Below are 21698 nucleotides of genomic sequence, written 5' to 3'. Positions count from 1 at the left end.
CAAACTCCACTATTCCCCACGTTTCCATTTTAGGCAGGCATTTTTGTGGGGGGAGGAGGTTTGGGAGGTGTCAGTTATCAAAGACTGTTAAATAAACAAAATATTGCAAGAGTTTTAAGCATATTTGTATTTTAAGTAATATATATATATCTTTGTGTATGTATCTTTTATAAAGTTTATATCTCTTCTACCTGTCGGATAGTCCCGCCATGAAGTTTTTTCCTTTCTGCTGGAATGTGCTTTGCTCTGCAGCTGTATTTCGGTTTTGCTTCTTATCGGCCGGCTGGCCTTGAGCGCTCATCGTTTGTGCGTGAATGTCTCCAACTCTCCCACTCACCCCTGAACCGTTACACAGTTCCCCGCATTTTATATTCATTCAGAGGTCATTTCAGGGGGGAACGCGGGGGAACGCAGTTCCCCCGGGTGAGGTGCAGGGGGTGGGGCACATGATGAAGCCCCGCCCCCTGCTTCCGGCCACCCAGCTTCCAGCCCTCATTCAGCCAGGAGGAGGCAGGAGAAGAGGGAGGGTAAGTTGCTTCCTCCCCGCCTCTCCCCACCCCTGCCTGCCTGGGGCCATGGAGGACCTTGGCAGGGCTTCCTTGCACTCCCACTGGCCTTGCAGGTCCACCGCCGGGCCCCTGATGTCAGGGGGTGTGGCATATGCTAATGAGTTATGCTAATGAGTTCCCCTAGCTCTTTTTCTACGAAATGACCCCTGTATTCATTGCTTATTGGCCTCAAAGTGTCAAGGGGTAATGTATGAACCCACTATATCTGCTATTGCCATTTTGTATGTGTCATTCCTGACTCAAAGTGTCCAAGCCGACTTCACCTTACTCTGATCAATAAAGTTGAATCTGCTTAAGAACCTGCTATAGATACTGAGTCACTGAAGTACCTGACACTACCTGGCATTACATTTTATGATACGCATGGCCTGGCCCCATGAAGTCCCATTTATGTCAGCTCTGGTCCTTGTAACAAATGAGTTCAACACCCCTGCCCTAGGCTATAATTTGGGACTGCAATCCATAAGAGTGCCTACAGAAGAAAATCTCTCGCAGGCCCACTGATTTGTTTATCGCATTATTAGTGATAAGTTAGGGGAAGAAAAGGCTAGCAAAACCAAATTTGAGCATACTGTTTCATTATCTTTTCCAAACACTGCTGAATTACCTATGGGACTATTTACAACACCATATCAAATTAGTTCCTAAAATTCAAAATAATAGTTACCCAGAATATTAACCCTATAACAAGAGTCATCTAGACAAACCTTTTTCTGAGCACCTTCCTTCTTTTTCTTTTCTTCCTGCTTTTTCTTTTTCTTTTCTTCCATCAAATGTTCCTCTTCTTGTGTTCGTTCTTTCTCCCTGTTTAAAAATTAAGATTATGAATTGTTTTAGAGTTCTATATTTCAAAATATCTTACATACAGTAAGCATTAAAATATGCAACTTGGTATTAATATAATCAACAGCATTAGGTAGAATTATTATTTTGGTTTATTTAATATCTCTGTAAAAATGCACTCCAAACATTCAAAATGATATGAAAGGAGTTTCTTATGCTGACCTTTGTTTGCTCCACACATGATATAACTAAACAAACAGGAGTCCTGTGATGGAAAAAACTGTATTCCAGCATAAATGTCCATGGACTAAAGTCCACTTCAGATGCAATGAATGGATCCTCACTATGCTGTCATATTATGTAGGGAATAGGAAAAAACAAACAAATAGTAAGGTCAAGGAGGCCAGGAAATGCAGGAAGAAAAGGATGAAATGTAATTACATAAATTTACCATAAAATACAGTGACCATTCACTAGTTATGCTAAGCTACTTAACACCTGTAATATGGTAGGGAATCCTGAGTTCTGCTAAGGTACTTAAAATCTTTAGTGCATAAGAAATCCTAAATCCTAGTTCAAGCATGGGGATAGGGGGTTTCTTAATGAAATCCAATTCACAGTTTCATGCCATTTTCTCCCTCTGATGTTCTTTTGTTGAATAGTGACTTTCAGGTTAACAGAAGGTGGTATCCTACCTTAAACTTTAGCCTAAGAAGCCTTCCTCTAACTTAACTGGCTCATCTGTTGGAGGAAGGCTTCAAACTTTGTTTTGTGGAGTGGTAGGATACAGACCCAGCTGGCTCAGGAAATGTTGTACCTGCAGCTTATTACTGGAACACTCAGGAAAATTACAGGAAAACGGCCAAACACGACCGCTTGTTCCCATCAGATCTCCCAGTTAAGACTCTCCACAACACACTCAAGCAGTGGTAGTTTATTGAGATATGCTTACTTTAGGAAACAGGCTCTGTGTCAGAACTAGCAAAAAGGCGAGCAAAAGCCTCTATTATAGGTAATACAATACACCCCACATCTCACACATATGTCACCATTCAGCCCCTATGATCACTATGGCAACCCTGACAGATATACGGTGCCTTATCTACTTTCTAGCCTGGCAGAAGAGACTCCAAGATCAGCTCCCTTGGGAACTAGAGTTGGGGCACAGCCTAAGGAAATGTTATGGCTTCTAAAAGCATCCACTCCAACCCATGCACTCCCCCACCCGAACTATGGCAAGCAGTAAGTGGAACGAGGTGAAATGAAACCAAAGCTTGATAGTTCCTAAACAAAATATTTAACATTTTAAAACCAACTTTTAGTCTTCCAAAAAATGTTCAATCGCAACTCACAAAATCAACATAACTCCCAGAAATATTAGGGGGGGGAAGCTGAATGGAAGATTTAAGATAAAGAGCATTAATAAAATCACAGCCAACATTCAGTGATGATTACGCCAAAGGGATATGGAATGCCAACTCCACTTCTCTGCAAAACCACTAACACTTTATTAAGATTAGACTGGATGACCTCCCCCCAAAAGGGGGGCTGGGGTGTACAGGAAAATTTCTTCTGAAAAATAATACACAGACGATCTTCTATAGTGCCGTGTTTAAAGTATATATTTTAAAACAAAAATGTTTCAAGAGATTAAATGGCAGGTAAGAAAAAGGCTAAACTATAATCAAATTATATTTTCAGACAGGATTCAGAAAGATACATACAGGTAAGCACAGGTAAGCCAATCCACTGTCTATAACAATTTGGAAAATTTATTCTAACTGGCCTATGGATTAAGCTAAATGTGTTAAACATGCTAAACTGCCACAGATTTTCTAAAATATTAGGTCACACTATTTTTAAACAGGCTCAGTTACAGCTCAATTCCAAATTCTTTTCCAGCTGTTCACAATAGCAATTTCTCTCATGGGTCCTGTGCTACTATTTGTAAACTGGCAAGTTTCCTGCCATATTTTTACCCAGTGTCAGGTATCTAGGGTAAATAATCCTGACCTGTTGTGATAGCTGTTGAAACTTTTGACCCTGCATTACAGTTCTGTGCAAGAAAGATCAATGTACTATGAGTTATGGTGTTACACGGCCATCAGCTATAACAACCCTGCTAGCAATCAGCCTTTCTTAAAGTGGAAATTTGTTCAAGACTCAGTTATCTGTCTATTTTCAACTATAAGCTCAGCAAGATGGCTTTAAAAGGGGAGCATTTGGACAGTGTAGGGGTACTCAACAGCCCAGAATTTTGGAAAGATACATATTAGCTGATCGTCATAGCCAAATTCAAAACACCCCATTAGAAAGTAATCTAGACTGTATGGCTGGGGCTGCTAGATGGCTTCTGAACCATGACTTGAGATCACAAGGAGCACCCTCCTGACATTTATAAGGTGACTACATGGTAAGTGTAGTTTTATTTACTACCTTTAACATAGCAGTTAAAGATTCAGGAACTTCAGTTCCCAAAGTTCCTAGAGAACCTACCTAGGGATGGGCAAAAACCAGGAAAATGGAGGTTCATCCCGGTTCATGGTTCATGAGGTCACACGAACCTTCATGAACTTCTGGTTTGTTTTGTGAGTTTGGCAGAAGATTTGAGATCCATTCCATTCTGGCCTCAGGGAGACACCACTATCAGAAAGGAAGGAGATCTTCCCCAAAACAGGTTCAATGAACAGGGAGTTCATGAAGGTTCGTGTGACCTCATGAACCACGAACGAACCTCTATTACAGAAAAGGAAAGCAAAAGCTGTTGTTGGTGTGAGGGAAGGTGAAATGACAAGACTATGCAACAAAACTCTGAAACAGTTAAAATGTATTTGTATTTATATAAATATTTCTGTTCCTTTTTTCTTTTGCAAAGCAGAACTCAAAGCTGCTTAAAAAATGTTAGAAAAAAAGAGCAATACTTTAACTATAGGCCAAAACTTTTTTGTTTATCTGAAGGCTATTTTATGTATATCATTTTAGGCTGCTGTCTTGTTTTCAATATTGGTAATTCTTACGGTGTTGGTTTTATGATTTTATTGTATTACTTAGCCAACCCAAACATTTCTCTGGAGAGGTGGCAGACACTTTAATTAAATAAATAAATGCAACCACACAGTTCCTCTAACAGAATGGCATTTCTGTTTGCAGAAGAGGGAATGGGGGTTTCTACTGAGTCCCCCTCCCACTGCAGAGTCCCACTATGCTCCATGCTATTCCTGAGGATCCACTAACTCCAAGGAACATGATTTAGCACAAGTAGGCTGCACCACGACAATCCATTTCTGCAAAATCCCCTGATGAGTTGGATTTTGCCAAGCATTAGCCAAACAGAAGTTTTACAAGGTGCAGATCTGTTTGTGCAAGACCTTGGCCAAGAACTACTATAAGATCAAGCACTGACAACATTGCTCTATAAAGAAATCAAAAGGCTGCTTAGCACAGGCATAGTTCAGTTGCTTTTATATTTTCCTTTCATCCTTGGCAACAATTCTATATGACTCAAAGGCTACACTTGGCCCCCAAAGGTGACTCAGATAATCTTTCTTAGGTGGCTCCAGAGCAAACTAATTGATGCAGTAGCCAAATTGCTCGCTCACAACTTGAATGCCAGGAGCTCACAAAGCAGAATTGCCCAGGGCCAATGCTTCCTGTAAGCTATGGAGTCTTTTGAGCAAAAATCCTACTTTATAAGCTACTGGCATTAAAATCATGAGCTAAGACAAAAATCTGCGAGCTGGAGGCTAAAGAACATTTCGTTCACACTAACTCCGCTTAGAGGGAATACTGCCCAGGGTGATTGGGAAGTTCAAAGATTCCCACAGCCGGGGCTACAACCCTTATGCGCTGCCAGGGAATCTGTGCATTGGGGCTTGGCTTCTCGGGAAAGCTGAGCTTCGAAACACAACATGCTAACCCTGGGATGTCCGCAGGACTTCTTTCGAGGAGGCAAAGGGAGCTGTAGCCTTAAATCGAAAGCAACTCGGAAGCGGGAAGTGAAAAGGAGCGAGAAGCACAGCCGTGTTCTTAACCAACCTTGTGGGACCCCACCAGGTACCAACCCATCCAAGGCAGCAGGACTCTCGCCATCAGACCACTGCTGCCAGGTGGCGCGGCTTCTCGGGGGGGGCCAAATCGTGCCCGATGTGAAGGCGCACAGGCTTCTTCCTCCAGGCTGCCTCCCCCCCCCGCCCAGAGAGGGGTTCGAGTCTGCGCCTTGACCCTCTTTCGGCAGCTCCCTCTTCCAACGGTGAGCCCATTGAAAAGCGGCACAAGTCTGGTCGAAGGTAGGCTGCCGTAGAGGCTCCACGGCAGCCTGGCTGCAGCCCAGGGGGCTGTTCCTGCTGCTGCTCCTGCTCACCTTTCCTCTTGGTTGCCTGGCTTGTCCAGCCTGGGGCAGCATGGGGAGGGGAAGGGAGGAGATCCAGGGACCTCTCTAAGTGAAAGTCTAGTTCACCTAGTGGGTGGTCCGGCCCTGAGTCCAATGTAGCTTACTATAGTTCAAAAACTAAGTTGTGAAATAGTGCATAAATCATGCATTTTCCATCTGAAAAGACTGCTCATATACTTACTGTAATCTCCTTCCCTTACTATTTTGGCTTGGAAGAAAGCAAGAGGCGAAGGAGGAAGACTAACAGGAATGAAGGGTTTGGCTTGGTGAAGACTCGTGCCTTCCAAGCCCCCCCCCCCAGGCTTCTGCTGATCAACTGGAAGGCTGCTCAAGGCAAAGGACTTGGTCAATGGGCGCTTCAGAGGGGGGAGAGGGCACTGCTGGTTAGGAAGGGTGCCGGGTTGTTTCGGGGGGGGGTGCCTGGCACTCATGGGCACCTCCATCTGTATGCAACTGTCAAAAGTAGCCCTGACACCATTCTACTGCTCACTGAAACACAGAGGTTTTGTAATCAAGTTCAGGAGGGGACTGGGTCTCATCAGAATCAAACTACATTTCAGAGACACTCAAAATTCCTAAAAATGCAGGGGGGTTGACAAGCTACAGCACTCCTGAGGAGTGGGGACCTGAGAAGGAATGTAAGGAATCATCCCTAAAGTTATCTATGCCATGGAAATGCTTTGAATTCCCGAACTTCAATATGATATCACAGCCAAGACTAACTTCTCCCCAATGTGGAAGGTGTGGACTCTTCACAATCAGAAGTTTGGGTTGAGTTCAGTTTATAAGCAAAAAAAAAAAGTAATTACCTAGCAAACAAACAATATGAATCTCCATTTTTATCTTATGGAAACATACTATTCTTCCCAGTCACTATCAGCCTTGTCTTCTGGAAAGACCTGAGCATTTATCTAACTGAGCTTTTTTATAAAAAGTAATTACTAAACATTTGTAGAGAAAGAAAAAAGTCATTAATTTTGCATGCGTAATTCTCTAAACAGGGAGAATACTCAGTGCAAAAAGTACATGGCTCAATATTTTCACAGGAACAAACTATACCTGATGCTGCAAAGAACAATACTGAATAGGAACCTGGAATGTAAGATCTATGAATCAAGGTAAACTGGATGTGGTCAAAAATGAGATGGTAAGACTGAACATCAACATCTTGGGAATCAGGGAACTAAAGTGGACAAGGAATGGGTGGATCTAACTCAGTAGACCATTATATCAAGAAGAAGAAGAACGAGGAGGAGGAGGAGGAGATTGGATTTATACCCCGCCCTTCACTACCTGAAGGAGTCTCAGAGCGGCTTACAATCTCCTTTCCCTTTCCCTCCCCACAACAAACACCCTGAAGGTAGGTGGGGCTGAGAAAGTTCTCTCGAGAACGGTCCTTGAGAGAACACCTCTGAGAGAACTTGTGACTGATCCAAGGTCACACCAGCAGCAGCTGCATGTGGAGGAGTGGGGAATCAAACCCAGTTCTCCCAGATTAGAGTCCGCGCACTTAACCACTACACCAAACTGGCTTAGAGATATCTAAAAACAGGGCAGACCAATGCACAAGAGTGGGTTCTGAGACTGATAGTTCTGGATTTACTTTAATCTCAAATGTGGCAAAGAAAAAAGTAAAATCTCTCTAACTAAAGTCTGATTGAATTTTAAATACTTAACACCTGACATTTCAAATTAATAAGTGGAAGACAATTTTGGTCACTACTAGAAAAGGGGAAATGTGCCATATTTCTGCTATGCAAGTCAATGCTGAAGGCTTCAAGTCCCTTCAGCTGTCAAATACTGTGCATATTCAACAGGGTCTCTGATTTCCTTTTCCAACTATAGCTCCTTGCACTGCACATCTTGAGATGTGTATAACACACTTAGGAAAGGAAATTTTACAGATTTCTCTTGGCAGGTTGAATCAGTATGGTTTAAAATTACTGTGATATTTATTTATTCAACATATTCCACATTCCCTGCAAGTGGGCTCAGGGCGGATCACAATGAAATTTTTACAATAATTAAAAACGGTCATAATAATTAATTAGTTGAAGGAATTAAACAAAAGCACAATAATTTAAAACAGGCAGCACTATAAATACACAAGTGTAATGGTCTCAAATGACTGGAATAGATAGACCGTAGCCCAGAAACTGTGAAACTTCTTAGTGTGGGACGTATAAAGATGGAGAGCTTCAGCAAGAGAGGCCGAATAGTTAGGTGCCTGCCACCTCACCCAAAGGCCTGGCAGAACAGCTCCATTTTACAGGCCCTGCAGAATTGTAGTATATCCCCCAGGGCCCTGATCTCTGATGGGAGCGCATTCCACCAGGCCAGAGCCAGGGTGGAAAAAGCTGTGGCCCTGGTCAAGGCTAAGTAGACATCCTTTGGGCCGGAAACAACCAGCAAATGCTGATCTGCTCAGTGTAAGGCTCTCCGGGGCACATATCCTCAGATATGTCAGTCCCAGGCCACATAGGGCTTTAAAGGTCAAAACTGACACCTTGATCTGGTACTTGATCAGTAGCCAGTACAATTGGCACAGCACCGGCTGCATGTGTGCCTGCATTTTGCACTAGCTGGAGTTTCTGGATCAGCCTCAGGGGTAAGCCCGTGTAAAGTGAGTTACAGTAATCAAGCCCGGAAGTGACTACTGCATGGGTCACTGTAGCCAAGTCCTGGGGGAAGAGATAGGGAACAAGCTGCCTGATCTGCTGAAGATAATAAAAGGCAGACCTGGCATCTGTGGAGACCTGGGCCTCCATAGAAAGTGAGGTGTCCAGGATTACCCCTAAGCTCCTCACCCTTTGGACCAGCACAAGTGGCACACCGTGCAGAGTTGTGAGCCTGAGTTGGGACTCAACTCCCCCTTGGTTCAGGTATAGGACCTCCATCTTTGCTGGATTGGGCTTCAAGGGACTCTGCTGTAACTACCCAGCCATGGCCTCAAGCACCCTGTCCAAGTTCTGTCCAAGTTCTACAGGGCGGAGTCTGAGCAGCAATCCAGGAACAAATACAGCTAGGTGTCATCGGCATACTGGTGTGAGGGGGCGCATGTAGGGGGTGAGGGAACATATGTAGATGTTAAACAACATCAGTGAAAGGATTGCCCCCTACAGCATTCCATATTTCAGTGGATATCGCAGGGAGACCCTCTCGCCAAGCACCACCCTCTGTCCCCAACAATGTTGAATGCTGCTGTTAAGTCTAAAAGCAACAGCAGTGCCAACCTGCTCCAATCCAGGTTCTCCGGAGATCATCCGCGAGGGTGACCAACGCTATCTCCATCCCATGGCCAGAGCAGAAACTGGCATGGAATGGGTCAAGTCATCCAAGAAGGCCTGAAACTGTTCAGCCACTGCCTTCTCAACTACCTTACCCAGAAAAGACAGATTCAAAACTGGGTGGTAGTTGGCTAGGACCGAGGGGTCCAATTATGGTTTCTGTGGTAAATCAGTCTGTGCTCAGTGACAGCACGGATTCTTCAGATGAAGCCTGCAGCCAGCCTTCACCCAGTAATTGAACAACCGACTGTGGCCAGCTCTGAGCCAGGAGGACAGCAACAAGAGATCACGTTACCAGCTGATTAGAAGTCACAGCCTACAGCTGAAACATCGCCTTGTAGCTCTGAAGCAGTAAAAAAGTCTTCAGAAGCCACTCTCAGCTCCACCTAGCTCACCCACACCCCTGCAGCACTGATGCTATCAGAGGTGCACAGAGTTGCAGGAAAGGAGGAGTGTGAGACTCATGGCCTGTCGTCAGCTGTCAACTGACAAGATGGTTGAGTAGTTTTAGAATGACTGCCAAGTAATTGGCTGGGAATGTAGCTTGTTAAGTATTGGCTATAAAATCAGACAGGAGAAGCAGTAGTTTCATGGGTGCAACAAGTACACATTGCTACTGAACCACTGACTTTGCTGTTACTGGACCACTGGAACCCATGACCCTTGTACTGGACCTGACTATTGGTTTTTCTGGAACCCCTGACCCTGGACTGGACTTGCTGCCTGGATCCCTTGAACCCAGACTGGATTTGGCCTTCCTTCTCTCTGGAACCCCTACCTTTTGGACTGGACCCTGGTGACTCTTTGCAACCTTGCTTGTAACTGGCTCTGCCGAACCCCAGCCCTTATCTCTTGGGAGGGCTGCACCACTACAGAGTGCATCCACCACACCCACCCAGACTGCAGCATGGACAGTGTTGGCACTGCCCTGGCCAACTTGGCTGCGCAGAATCAGGCTCTGCAAGCACAGGTGCAGCAGCTAACCAATGCATTGGCTTTGATGCAACAACAGCAAGCCCCCGCCATCGCTGGACATCCTCAGCACCCCCTCCAAAATGTCTGGTGAGCTTACTTGCGAAGTTGGGGGGAAGCCACAAGGAGTTTCCTGGCTCAATGCAAGTTATATATTACTCTCCGTGCAAAAGACTTTCCTGATGATAGAGCAAAAGTGGGGTTCATACTGGGACTTCTGAATGAAAAGGTGACAAGATGGTGTCAAACCTCACTATGATTTGTTTGCTTTAGTTGCCATGCTATTGGGGGGAGGGAATTCCTTAGAGGAGGGTGGTGGTGTGAGTGAGTCAGTGAATGCGGCCTTTGCTTCTAGAAGACATAACTTTCCAAGTCATCCTCCTTCCCTCCCTTTTCCTTTCCCAAGGGAAGGTGTTCTTGATAATCTCTGTGCCATCCTCGAAAGTAGATAACCAAACCATATATCTTTCCCTTGGTTGGGATGGCAACACTAGGTGTGGTATGAGTGTGACATGTGCTTGGAGAAGGGGAAGGGGCCTTTCTTTGGATTTACTATATTAAGGTAGTGCCTGCCAAAAGTCTTTAGTTCTGACACAGTGACTTTCTGGATCTTGCATATACTCCAATAAACTTATCACTATCAAAGAGAGAGTTGTTGAATATAACTGGACCGGGGTCTGACAGATGGGCAACCCCACTGCTTCTTTTTTTTTTAATGTTTTATTTAAAGTTTAACATACATCTGTTCATTGTACAGTATTACATATATTTTCAGAGTCCACTCTTTTTATCCAACCATTTGTACAATCCTGCCCATCTATCTAGAAAATCTTCATCATTTTTCCCTTGTAAATACATATTCAATTTATCTATTTCCGCTACTTCCAACAGTTTACTCAATACTTCATCTGATCTGGGTACACAATCTAGTTTCCAGTGTTTAGCCCAGAGTATTCTAGCTGCCGTTATTACATACGCAATTACATATTTCTCATTAAACGAAAGCTTATCTGGCATAACATTTAGTAGAAATATGTCGGGCACCATTTCCAATTTTACTTTCAAGATTTCCTCTATAAGTTTTTGTATGGTTTCCCAATAAGTTTGAATTTTTTTACAGCGCCACCACATGTGGTAAAAAGTGCCAACATTTAGTTTACATTTCCAGCAAAGATTTGAGCAATTTGGGTAACATTTGGCTAACCTTTCTGGGGACCAGTACCATCTATGATACATTTTGAAAACATTTTCTCTATAATTTGTTGCTCTCATGTATTTTACAGATTTCCAAATCTTTAACCAAGATTCCTTAGGCAACTCATGGCCTAGGTCTTTTTTCCAGACTGTTAGGTTATGTGTTTGCGCTTCTTCTGATAAATAATCCTCTAACAATAGTTTATACATTTTCTGGATCATTTTATCACTTGATGAAAGCCAGATTTTATCTTCTGGTTCTCTTCCGGAGCGCCGTGCCGGAGCGCTCCCCTGCGATGAGACCCCTGTGCTTATCTAATTCCCTCTTGAAGCTGTCCATGCTTGTAGCCACAACCACCTCCTGTGGCAGTGAATTCCATGTTGTTAATCACTCTTTGGGTGAAGAAGTACTTCCTTTTATCTGTTCTAACCCGACTGCTCAGCAATTTCATGGAGTGCCCATGAGTTCTTGTATTGTGGGAAAGGGAGAAAAGTACCTCTTTCATAACCTGCTCTATCCCATGCATAATTTTATAAACCTCAATCATGTCACCTGCCCTCAGCCATAATTTCTCCAAGCTAAAGGGCCCCAAGCATTTTAACCTTCCTTCATAGGGAAAGTGTTCCAACCCTTTGATCATTCTAGTTGCCCTTTTCTGCTCTTACTCTCTCAATCTTACTGGACTGTATACCCTCTCTGACATACAGAGCCACCCCACCTCCAACCCTTCCCCCCCTATATTTCCAATATAATTTATAACCAGGAATCACCGTATCCCACTGATTTTCTTCATCCCTCATCTTCACTACCTGGGATTACATTTTATTTATCCATTTATTTATTTTGGTGAGCATTTTTTTTTGTGTGTGTGCTTGTGTGTCTGGAAGTCATGGTGACTTCTGGTGACCCCTAGCAGGACTGGGAAGTTTCAGAGAGATGGCTTTATATTACCTGTCTCTGCATTCTGCCTCTGCGAAAGCCAGCAGTTTGTATTCCTGGCCTTTTAGTTTCAGGCCCTGGATATTTTCATTTTGTCTTATTAGGTCATTAAGTGTCTCTAAAGCAAAAATAAACAGTAAAGGGGATAAGGGGCAGCCTTGCCTTGAGCCTTTTTGAATTTCAATGTTCTGCGTTAGGTCCCCATTTATTATTATCTGGGTGTGTTGTTTTTCATATATTGCTTTAATCATCTTTCTGAATTTATCGCCACATTCTGTTATCTCTAATTTTTGCAAGAGAAAGGACCAAGATAAGTTGTCGAAGGCCTTTTCTGTGTCTAGACACATTAATGCTAATTGTTTCCCTGGCTGGAGTTCATAGTACTCTAACACATTAATGACCGTTCTTATGTTACTTTTCATTGATCTTTTAGGTAGGAACCCTGATTGGTCATGATGGATCGTTTGTATCAAGACTCTTTTCAATCTGGTGGCTAGGATGGGCAACCCCACTGCTTCTTGAAGACTCCCATTGCCTGGTGACTTTGTGGGGTTCACAGGCCACATGACCTCCACATTCACCAATTCCCAAAAAAACAGTCTGGGCCAACTATACAGCCAAATTCCAGTTGCTGGTCCACAACCTCAGCTGGAATGAGCCTGCACTGCTCACTCAGTACTTAGAGGGGCTGTCTGACAAAGTGTTGCATGGACCACATGGCCCACCACATTAGTGGCCCTGATCCAGCTGTGTCTGCAAATCAATGGTCGGCTAGAAGAACAAAGGCAGACCTGTGCTGGGGGCCACTCACAGGTCCCTGCACCAAAAGTCTGGACAGGCACTCTCCAAGGTCCCATTCCCCACACTTCTGGAGAGGGCGAACTCATGCAGCTGAGGCTGTCTGCCCCCGACTATCCCCTGAAAAAAAAGAAAGACGCTAGTCTCCGAACTTGTGCCTATACTGTGAGGGACCAGGGTATTTCGAGAAAAAGACATGCCAATGTAATGATTCCATTTTTGGTGTGTGTGTGTTTCTTTAAATGTTTAGTGTGACTGCAGTAATGTAAGGAGAGTGATAGAGGGAGACAAGTGTGATGTGATTGGCTGCTGACTGAGAGTGTGGGAGGAGGGGTGTCTATGAGGTGATTCTGTGTGTGAAGTTTGGATAGAGAGAGCATAGTCTGTGACTATGGAAGTTTGAGTCTATTCTGTGTGAATAAGACAAATAGCATAATCTATGTGACTATGGGAGTTTGAGTCTATTCTGTGTGAATAAGACAAATAGTTCAGCCTGTGTGGCTACATATATGAGAGAGAGAGATTAGACTGAGTGTCTAAACCTGTCAGAGTGGAGTTTGGAGTTTGAGAGACCGTGACACCAAGCTTTGCCAGTTGTATTTACAGGTCCCTTTCTTCAGCAACAGTTCAAAATAACCAGAAACCTATTTTGTTCTTTATTAAATAAATCATTTATCCCAGCCATCAGAATAGTCCTTCCTCAGGGCCACATAGTCCTCTGAAGTGCCCAGACTCTAGGTCATTCTACCAAAAGAGAGAGATTTGGAATTCTTAATTTCAGCTGGCATCAGAAATCTACCAAGTTTATGTACACAGAGTGGTCAAAGGAGAAACCGTCTCCACAATAAGTAAGGATGTCACAGCCAAACCCAGCAGTTAAATTCCCAACTCCAGAGCAGCATGGGCCTGGCTACATGGGGACAACCACAGACACTGGAAGGTTCAATGCCACAGGACCCCAGCACCTCCTGGCCCCTGTAAGAATCCAATTACCTGATGAGCACTGGATGTTAGCACATGTGCTAATCGACTCAGGGGCCTCCTGGTTTTACACAGATGCTGGCTTTGCCAGACAAAACCAGATTCCACTACAGAACAAACCAATTCCCATGAAGGTGGAGGCCATTGATGGCCACCCACTCCAATCAGGCCCGGTAGTACAGGAAACCACATGGCTGACCATGATTGTACGGCACCATCAAGAAAACCTGTACTTTGACATGGCCAGCATGCCCCAATTCATCCTGGGAATGTCTTGGGTGGAAGCTCATAACCCCTGGATTGATTGGATTCGCCAGGAGGTGCACTTCAAGGTTCCCTGTCCACATGAGCATGTGGCCCCAGCACTCAGAGCAGCCACCCTCCCAGCCTTGATTTCACTCCTGATGGAGTACACTGATGTCAGTGATATCGTCGAGGAAAAGGGGCCTCCACATCACCCCTAAGACTGTCCCATCAACTTGGTCCCTGGAGCTTGTCTACCAAACAGGAGGCTGTACTCACTGACAGATCCAGAGCAGAAGACAATGAGAGACTTCTTAGCAAAGAACATACAATGAGGCTTCATCCAGCCCTCCACCTCCCCAACATCCACTCCAGTGCTTTTTGTCAAAAAAGGGGGGGGAGTTGCGACTGCCTAATGACTATCAGGCTCTCTCTCTTTATTTATATATATATAACTTTTTAATTGCATTTTATAACCTACATCCTAAAGGGAAGGGAACAGGGGGTAATCACTGTATCTAAAACAAAAGATAAGACAAGGATCGTGATCTAAATGTTACAATGTATATATAACAATCCTACAATAATAACAAAGATCAATTTATCAAAATTCAGGTTAACGCTAGCTTAATTTTAATACTAGTCTCTGGTGTTTTATAATCATATTCTGTTGAAATATCCATTTATCTTTAGAAGACAAAGATAAACGGATATTTCTGGTTGTCTTCTAACGATAAATTAATTCAGAAACTATATGGTTTCTTATTGGATGATTTTGAATTAGATGAAAATATTAAAGAAGTTATGATATCATGGACAAAAGATTTGGGGGAAACTTTAGAGATAGAACAATGGTTGAAAATTTGGAAATCAACAAAATATATGAGGGCGGTAGCGTATAAAGAAAATGTTTACAAAATGTTCCACAGATGGTATTGGTTCCCCCGATAAAATAGCCAAGTAATGTATCTAATATATGCTGGAAATGTAAATTGAATGTGGGAACCTTTTACCACATGTGGTGGAAATGTAAGAAAGTCCAAAATTATTGGAAAATGATACGCAAAGTTATACAAGAAATTTTAGAACTGAATCTTGAACTAAGACCAGAAATTTATTTTTTAAATGTGGTACCAGATGGATATAACTCTAAAGATGCATATTTAATAACGTATATTATAACGGCTGCTAGAACGTTGGTGGCAAAAAACTGGAAATTAGAAAAATTACCCTCTAAAATAGACCTAACCTTAAAATTACTAGAACTTGCGCAAATGGATGATCTGAGCTTAAAACTACAGGAGAGGAATAATATGGTACAGACCAATAGATGGAAAAGGGTTTATAATTGGATAAAAAGTATGGAGGAATGAAAGACTCTGGAAATATATGCAATCTGTGATGTTGTAATGTTCAATGAAATGTAAAATAAAATATATTAAAAAAAAGAAATATCCGTTTATCTTATATGTTTCTTCTTCTTGTAATTTATATTCTTTTTAGGTATTTTAGGTGCAGCTGCCCCCTTCTCCGAGTCTGAGTTTTCTGGGGTACTACTAGAGTTACTCGAGGTGTCTTCTGTTCCTCCATCACTGGTTCCCTCTTCTTCAATATTGTCCACAGGATTGTTGTCATCTTTACTCGGGCTTTGTTGTTTCAAAAAATCTTTGGCTTTTGGACAGAGTAAATTTTATTCTTATCTTCATAGTTGAATATAAGTGGGAAAATCCATCTATAAGAACATAAGAGACGCCAATGTTGGATCAGGCCAATGGCCCATCTAGTCCAACACTCTGTCACACAGTGGCCAAAAATACCAGGTGCCATCAGGAGGTCCAGCAGTGGGGCCAGGACACTAGAAGCCCTCCCACTGTTGCCACCCCCCAAGCACCAAGAATACAGTGCATCACCTGCCCCAGCCTGTGAGTTCCTATCTATACCTTGTGGCTAATAGCCACTGATGGACCTCTGCGCCATATGTTTATCCAGTTCCCTCTTGAAGCTGTCCATGCTTGTAGCCACCACCACCTCCTATGATTGACTTGTGGAGGAAGGAGGTTAAATCCTTGTATTGCCGCCTTCGCTTCCGCATCTCGAATGGAATGTCCTTTAAATTTTTAACTTCTTCGTCTTTAACCTTCAGAACTTTTCCAGATTTGGCTTTCAAAACATTGTCCCTGGTAGATCTCTTAGAGAACCCCAGCCCTTGTCTCCTGGGACGGTTGCACCAGTACAGTTTCTTTACTGATTTCCATTGTGGGAACTGTATACTTCATTAAGCATTCTTAGCGTAGAAACCTGAGGAGACCTGCCATTTGGCAGTAACATCATTTTAGAGAATCTAATAGCCACTTGACTGACCGAAAGTACATGCTAGGGATGGGCACGACTGAGAAACAAACCGTGGTTTGAGCATGAACCAGGTTGGTTCGTTTCGAACTAGTTCATTTGGTTGCATCATTCCCGAATCCAAAAACGAACCACCCTTTTTCCGTGGAGGTTTGTTTGGTTCATTAGGGTGGTTTGATCTCCAGGCAGCCTGGCACTGATTCAATCAATTCCTAGGAAAAGCTGGGGGTGGATTTGTGGACAGCCCTAGAAACACCCATAGCAGTTGTCCATAGCTTGATTAGCAGCTCTGGAAGCCAACAATGGAGCTCCCATTCTACTCTATGGGAGCAGATTGTGTGTGTACACACACACACACCACACCCTGACTCAGCTGCTTTCTTTGCAGCAGGAAGAGAGAGAAATTAGTTGTTATGTGAGAGCCAGTTAGGAAGAATTGCTTGCTGTGTGGCTGATTTAAGGAGAGGTTAGAGCTGAGCTTTCCTGGGGGCACCTGCTTTCAGGGGCTATATCTCAGACATCCCAAATCCAATCTTCACCAAACCTGGAGGGCAGGGGGAGGAGAGCCTGCTGAAGACTCCCTGTATGTTTGGTGCCTCTAGCTCATGAGAGGGCTGTTCTACCACCTCCTGAACTCACAAACTGAATGAACCATGAACCGGTTCGGGAAACGGGAAAAGTTTGCAAAAGTTCATGGTTCGTGTAATCAAATGAACCACAAGCCACCATTTTCCTAGTTCATGCCCAGCCCTAGTATATCCTATAAAAGTTAACAGTCCTAGCCCTTTTCCTTCTTACCCAATCCTCTACTATTCATTCTTTCCCCACATACATATTCCACAACTCAACATACTTAGGCTCCATTTCACCATACTCCTGCACCTTATATCACCTTCCCCAGTTGCTCCTTTTCTCTGCTGTTATGCTACAGTGAAAAAAGATGGAGGAATCAGGGCTTTGAACACAGAACTTCATCACCTCCCCCATCCCATGTGTTAGTTTTCAGCTACTACTTTACATTCTGGCATGGCATAAATGTAGAAGATCTAGCCCATAAAGTTTGACAAATGGGAAGAAACAATGTAGTCTGAGTCTTCTCCTCCAGTGTTACTGTGCCAACCCCCACCTTCTCAATGACTATGGGTCCGCTATGCCAAATCTGCTCCAAGTTTCCAAGTACTGAAAAGGCTTCCAATCCACACAGCAGATCAGAAAGAGGAAATTCTCATCAGTGCCTTGTTATCTTTGCCCATATCCTTAAGGTTTCTGGGGATGTGGGAGGGGTAACAGCAAGCATATTAACCCCTTAGCAACACAGGGGTGTCTTCAGGAGGAAAGAAGGCAAAATGCTCCCCTGTTCCAGTCACTGTCAGTGGTGATGGCTCCTACTGAACCATTATTGTACTGTTCTTACTGCATTTTTCTTTAATTATACTCCAACCACCAATTCTCAGTTAACAGGGCAAACGATAAATGAAGTAAATAAACAGTTAATTTTAACATCTTGCACTTCTCCATAAGAATGACAGACACTCACGTATATGGATGAAAAAGCAAAAGTAAAAGCTCACACTTACATTTAGCCTGCAAACATGTGACACTCCTATGATTATCCTAGTGTCTAGAATATAAAGTAGGGTTTTTATTATTCTTCCCCCCCCCTTCTAGATTGCACACACCCCTTTACTTTAGCCCAGAAAACTCATTGGGGGCTCTAGGAGACCCAAGCAAACATGCATAGTGTGTTTCTTGTCAGGCTGGGGCATTATAGAATGCAGGGAACTAGTTTGCATTTCTGGATAGACTGATCATGAGTACACAGGATGCAGCTACACACACCTTTATTCCAGGAGAGGGGGTTATCCCTTGCTTTGGTCATCCTTTACTGTATCTTTTATCTTCCATTTAAGCCCAAAATTGGCTTCCAGCAATTTAAGTCAATACAGATATTAAAATATCAGTTTCAAGGTACTCAGCAAGGTTCAAGCATGATACAAGGGTGCCTCTTCTTTCTCTGTCTTAGCAAATTATAACTGGTGATGGGGGGTGCTACAAATTCAATCTGAAATGTTGTAAATTGGCCTCCTCTTCTTCTTTACCTGTTGTCTGGGTCAATGTTCATGCTGCCTGACTTACAGTCATACAGTTAGCCAGGGGTCTTTTCGTAGAAAAAGAGCTGCAGGAGTTCATTAGCATACGGTATACTAATGAGCTACTAGGCTATTAGCATAATAGCTCATTAGCACATGCAATGTCCCCTGACATCACCGGAAGTGATGTCAGAAGGGTAAGCAAAAGGGGGGGGCATCTTCAAAAGCCTCCCCTTCCCCAGCCAGCAGGGGGGGGAGCAGAGAGAAGGGGTTTAAAGTTTAAACCCCTTCTCACTAGAGTTGGGTCGCAGAAGAAGGAAAGAAGGAAGAGAGAGTAGAGAGAAGGAACGAAGGAGGAAAGGAGAGAGAGAAAGAACGAAAGAGAAAGAAAGAAAGAAAGAGAGAGAAAGAAAGAAGGAAAAGAGAGGGAGGAAGGAAGAGAAGGGAAAGAAAGAAAAGGAGAGAAAGAAAAGGAAAGGGGAAAGAAAGGAAGGAAAGAAAGAGGGCAAAGAGGTGGGGGGAGAAAGGAGGCTCTCCCACCCACCCCCACTCAAGCCTCCGCCACCCCCTGCGGATCCCTGACTTACCCCGGGAGACGGTGGGGGGCCTCTTCTGGCCTCCTCCGGGCCGCGGCACTCCGGTGCTGGCCCAGGAAGGCGGCGGGGGGCCTCTTCTTGCCTCCTCCAGGTTGCAGCGCTCCGTCGCTGGCCCGCGGAGGCTCTTCTGGCTTTCTCCGGGCCGCACCGCTCTGGCCCGGGGAGGTGGCGGGAGGCCCTCTTCTGGCCTTCTCTGGGCCGCACGCTCCGGCGCGGGCCCAGTTACATGGTGGAGGAGCCTCTTCTGGCCTCCCTAGGGCTGCAGCGCTCCAGCGCAGGCCCCAGGAGGCCGGCGACAGGCCGTAGCAGGGGGAGCTGGGGGAAGGGCTTGCTGCCACCGCCATTTTGCCAACTCCTGGGCTCGCGGAGCAGCGCTCCAGCGTGCTCCGGCCCCAAAAGACCCCTGCAGTTAGTAGTTCAGAGACTTGTTAAGGCGTACAGGTTCTTTGATTATTGTCACCCAGCCTCCTTTTTAAAAATCATATTGCCTGCAAATTTTTTGACATGTGCCTTTGTTATTCTGATCTATGATCTTTCTCCAACGTTGTTTCTCTCAGCATTGCAAAGTATCTCATTACAGATTTATTTATACCTAAAGACTGAAGCCATGGAGATACTTAGAAGTTTCTTTTATGTCCCAATCAGCAATGGACCCAGTGCATATTTGATGGAGAAATATTGGCTGTATTTTACATGAACCTGAAAATGAATGTTTTTCTTCTCCAGCTACTGTTGCATCAAGTTTCCATTCAAAACTCTAGTGAACACCTTTATGGAAATTCATCCACTTCAGCTGTAGATGGGAATAGCTGTATATTACAAACACTCTACTAAAAGATTCAAATATTGCAACAGAGGCTATTGAATATTAAAATAAAATTAATATAAAGGCTGTAGGATCTTGTTAGGGAATTTTAATACATTCTCTCTCTTCTTACAAGTAATTTATCTACAGTTTGGTCTATTTACTTAAAACAGCACTTAACTTCAAAGCCTGCCTGGATACAGCATTATTCAATTAGAATCTCTCAAACACTAATCAGAGAGCCACAAACATTTTCTCGATTAAAAATACAATGTATTTCGAATACCACCAAATTAATGTCAGTTACAAGTATAAGAGGCATAAATGCTATTCACGAAATCTTTTTTATTATACTTCTGAGTTTAAAGTAGTTCAAATTAAGTCAGAAGAAGATACTATAATCTTAATAGAGCTCAGTTTTTGTAATGGATTTACATAATGACATATCTGAATACATGTACTCTAAATATAGTTAGAATTAATAGAATGGAAGCTCCATGTGATCTATCAAACAGCTAGCAATAAAATAAGAGGCTATTAAGGATTGTTGGTGTTTATAAATTTATATTTTGACTTCCAATTTGAAAAGCACTGATAAAACCCCATCTGACACATCACTATTAGCTGTTTTTTCGAAGCACAAATATGAAGCTTTGGCTTTAATAGGAAAGAGCCCTCCAAATCAAGAACACATTTTCTTTATTTACATATGTTTGGATAATTTTTCAGTTGTTACAGATGGGCTTCTGAAACAGTTAGAGAAAGAAAACCTTTAGTCTCTTACCAAATTTAGAGGCTCCCCAGTCATTTCAGTACAAGTACAGACACCAGGGGTCTTTTGGGGCTGGAGCATGCCGGAGCACCGCTCCGGGACCCCAGGAGCTGGCACAAATGGCGGTGGCAGCAAGCCCCACCCCCAGCTCTCTACGCTGAGGTCCGTCGCCGGCATTCCGGGGCCCGCGCTGGAGCGCTGCCGCCCCAGGGAGACTAGAGGAGGCCCATCGCCAGCTTCCTAGGGCTCGCACCAGAGCGCTGCAACCCCAGGGAGAGCAGAGGAGGCCCGTTGCCATCTCCCTGGGGCTCGGCCGGAGCACTGCGGCCCCAGGGAGAGAAGAGGAGGCCTGTCGCCGCCTCCCTGGAGCTCGTGCCGGAGCGCTGCGGCCCCAGGGAGAGCAGAGGAGGCCCTCGCCACCGCCCTGGGGCTTGCGCCAGAGTGCTGCCACCTCAGGGAGAGCAGAGGAGGCCTGTCGCCGCCTCCCTGGGGCTCGCGCCGGAGTGCTGTGACCCCAGGGAGAGCAGAGGAGGCCCATCGCCAGATGCCTGGGGCTCACGCCAGAGCGCTGCCGCCCCAGGGAGAGCAGAGGAGGCCGGTCGCCAGTTTGCTGGGGCTCGTGCCAGAGCGCTGCTGCCCCAGGGAGGCCAGAGAAGGCCCATCGCTGGCTTCTTGGGGCCCGTGCTGGAGTGCTGTGGCCCCAGGGAGGCCAGAGGAGGCCCATCACCACCTCGCCGGAGCGCTGCAGCCCAGGGGAGGCCAGAAGATGCTCCCCGCCGCCTCCCGGAGTAAGTGAGGGATCCGCTGGGGGTGGCGGAGGCTTGATTGGGGGAGTGGGGGTGGGTGGGAGAGCCTCCCCCCATCTCTTTGCCCTCTTTCTTTCCCTCCTTTCCTTTCCCTCCTTTTCTTTCCCTTTTTTCCTTTCTCTT

The 21698-nt window shown here is 44.5% G+C and overlaps 1 protein-coding gene across 3 annotated transcripts in view; it reads right to left on the bottom strand.

Moving 5' to 3' along the window:
• TNRC6C (trinucleotide repeat containing 6C) overlaps positions 1-21698 on the bottom strand; it is a 285172-nt gene that overhangs the window by 247285 nt on the left and 16189 nt on the right. For all 3 annotated transcript variants that reach the window (XM_015427099.1, XM_015427101.1, XM_015427100.1), the window contains exon 2: positions 1277-1373. In XM_015427099.1, the coding sequence (XP_015282585.1) occupies positions 1277-1339 (63 nt within the window). In that variant the 5' untranslated portion in view covers positions 1340-1373. The remainder of the gene's footprint in view (positions 1-1276; positions 1374-21698) is intronic.

The sequence above is a fragment of the Gekko japonicus genome, unplaced genomic scaffold (assembly GCF_001447785.1).
Source record: "Gekko japonicus isolate JY-2015 unplaced genomic scaffold, Gekko_japonicus_V1.1 scaffold536, whole genome shotgun sequence".
Taxonomy (NCBI): domain Eukaryota; kingdom Metazoa; phylum Chordata; class Lepidosauria; order Squamata; family Gekkonidae; genus Gekko; species Gekko japonicus.
This window is presented reverse-complemented; position numbering and strand designations above follow the sequence as displayed.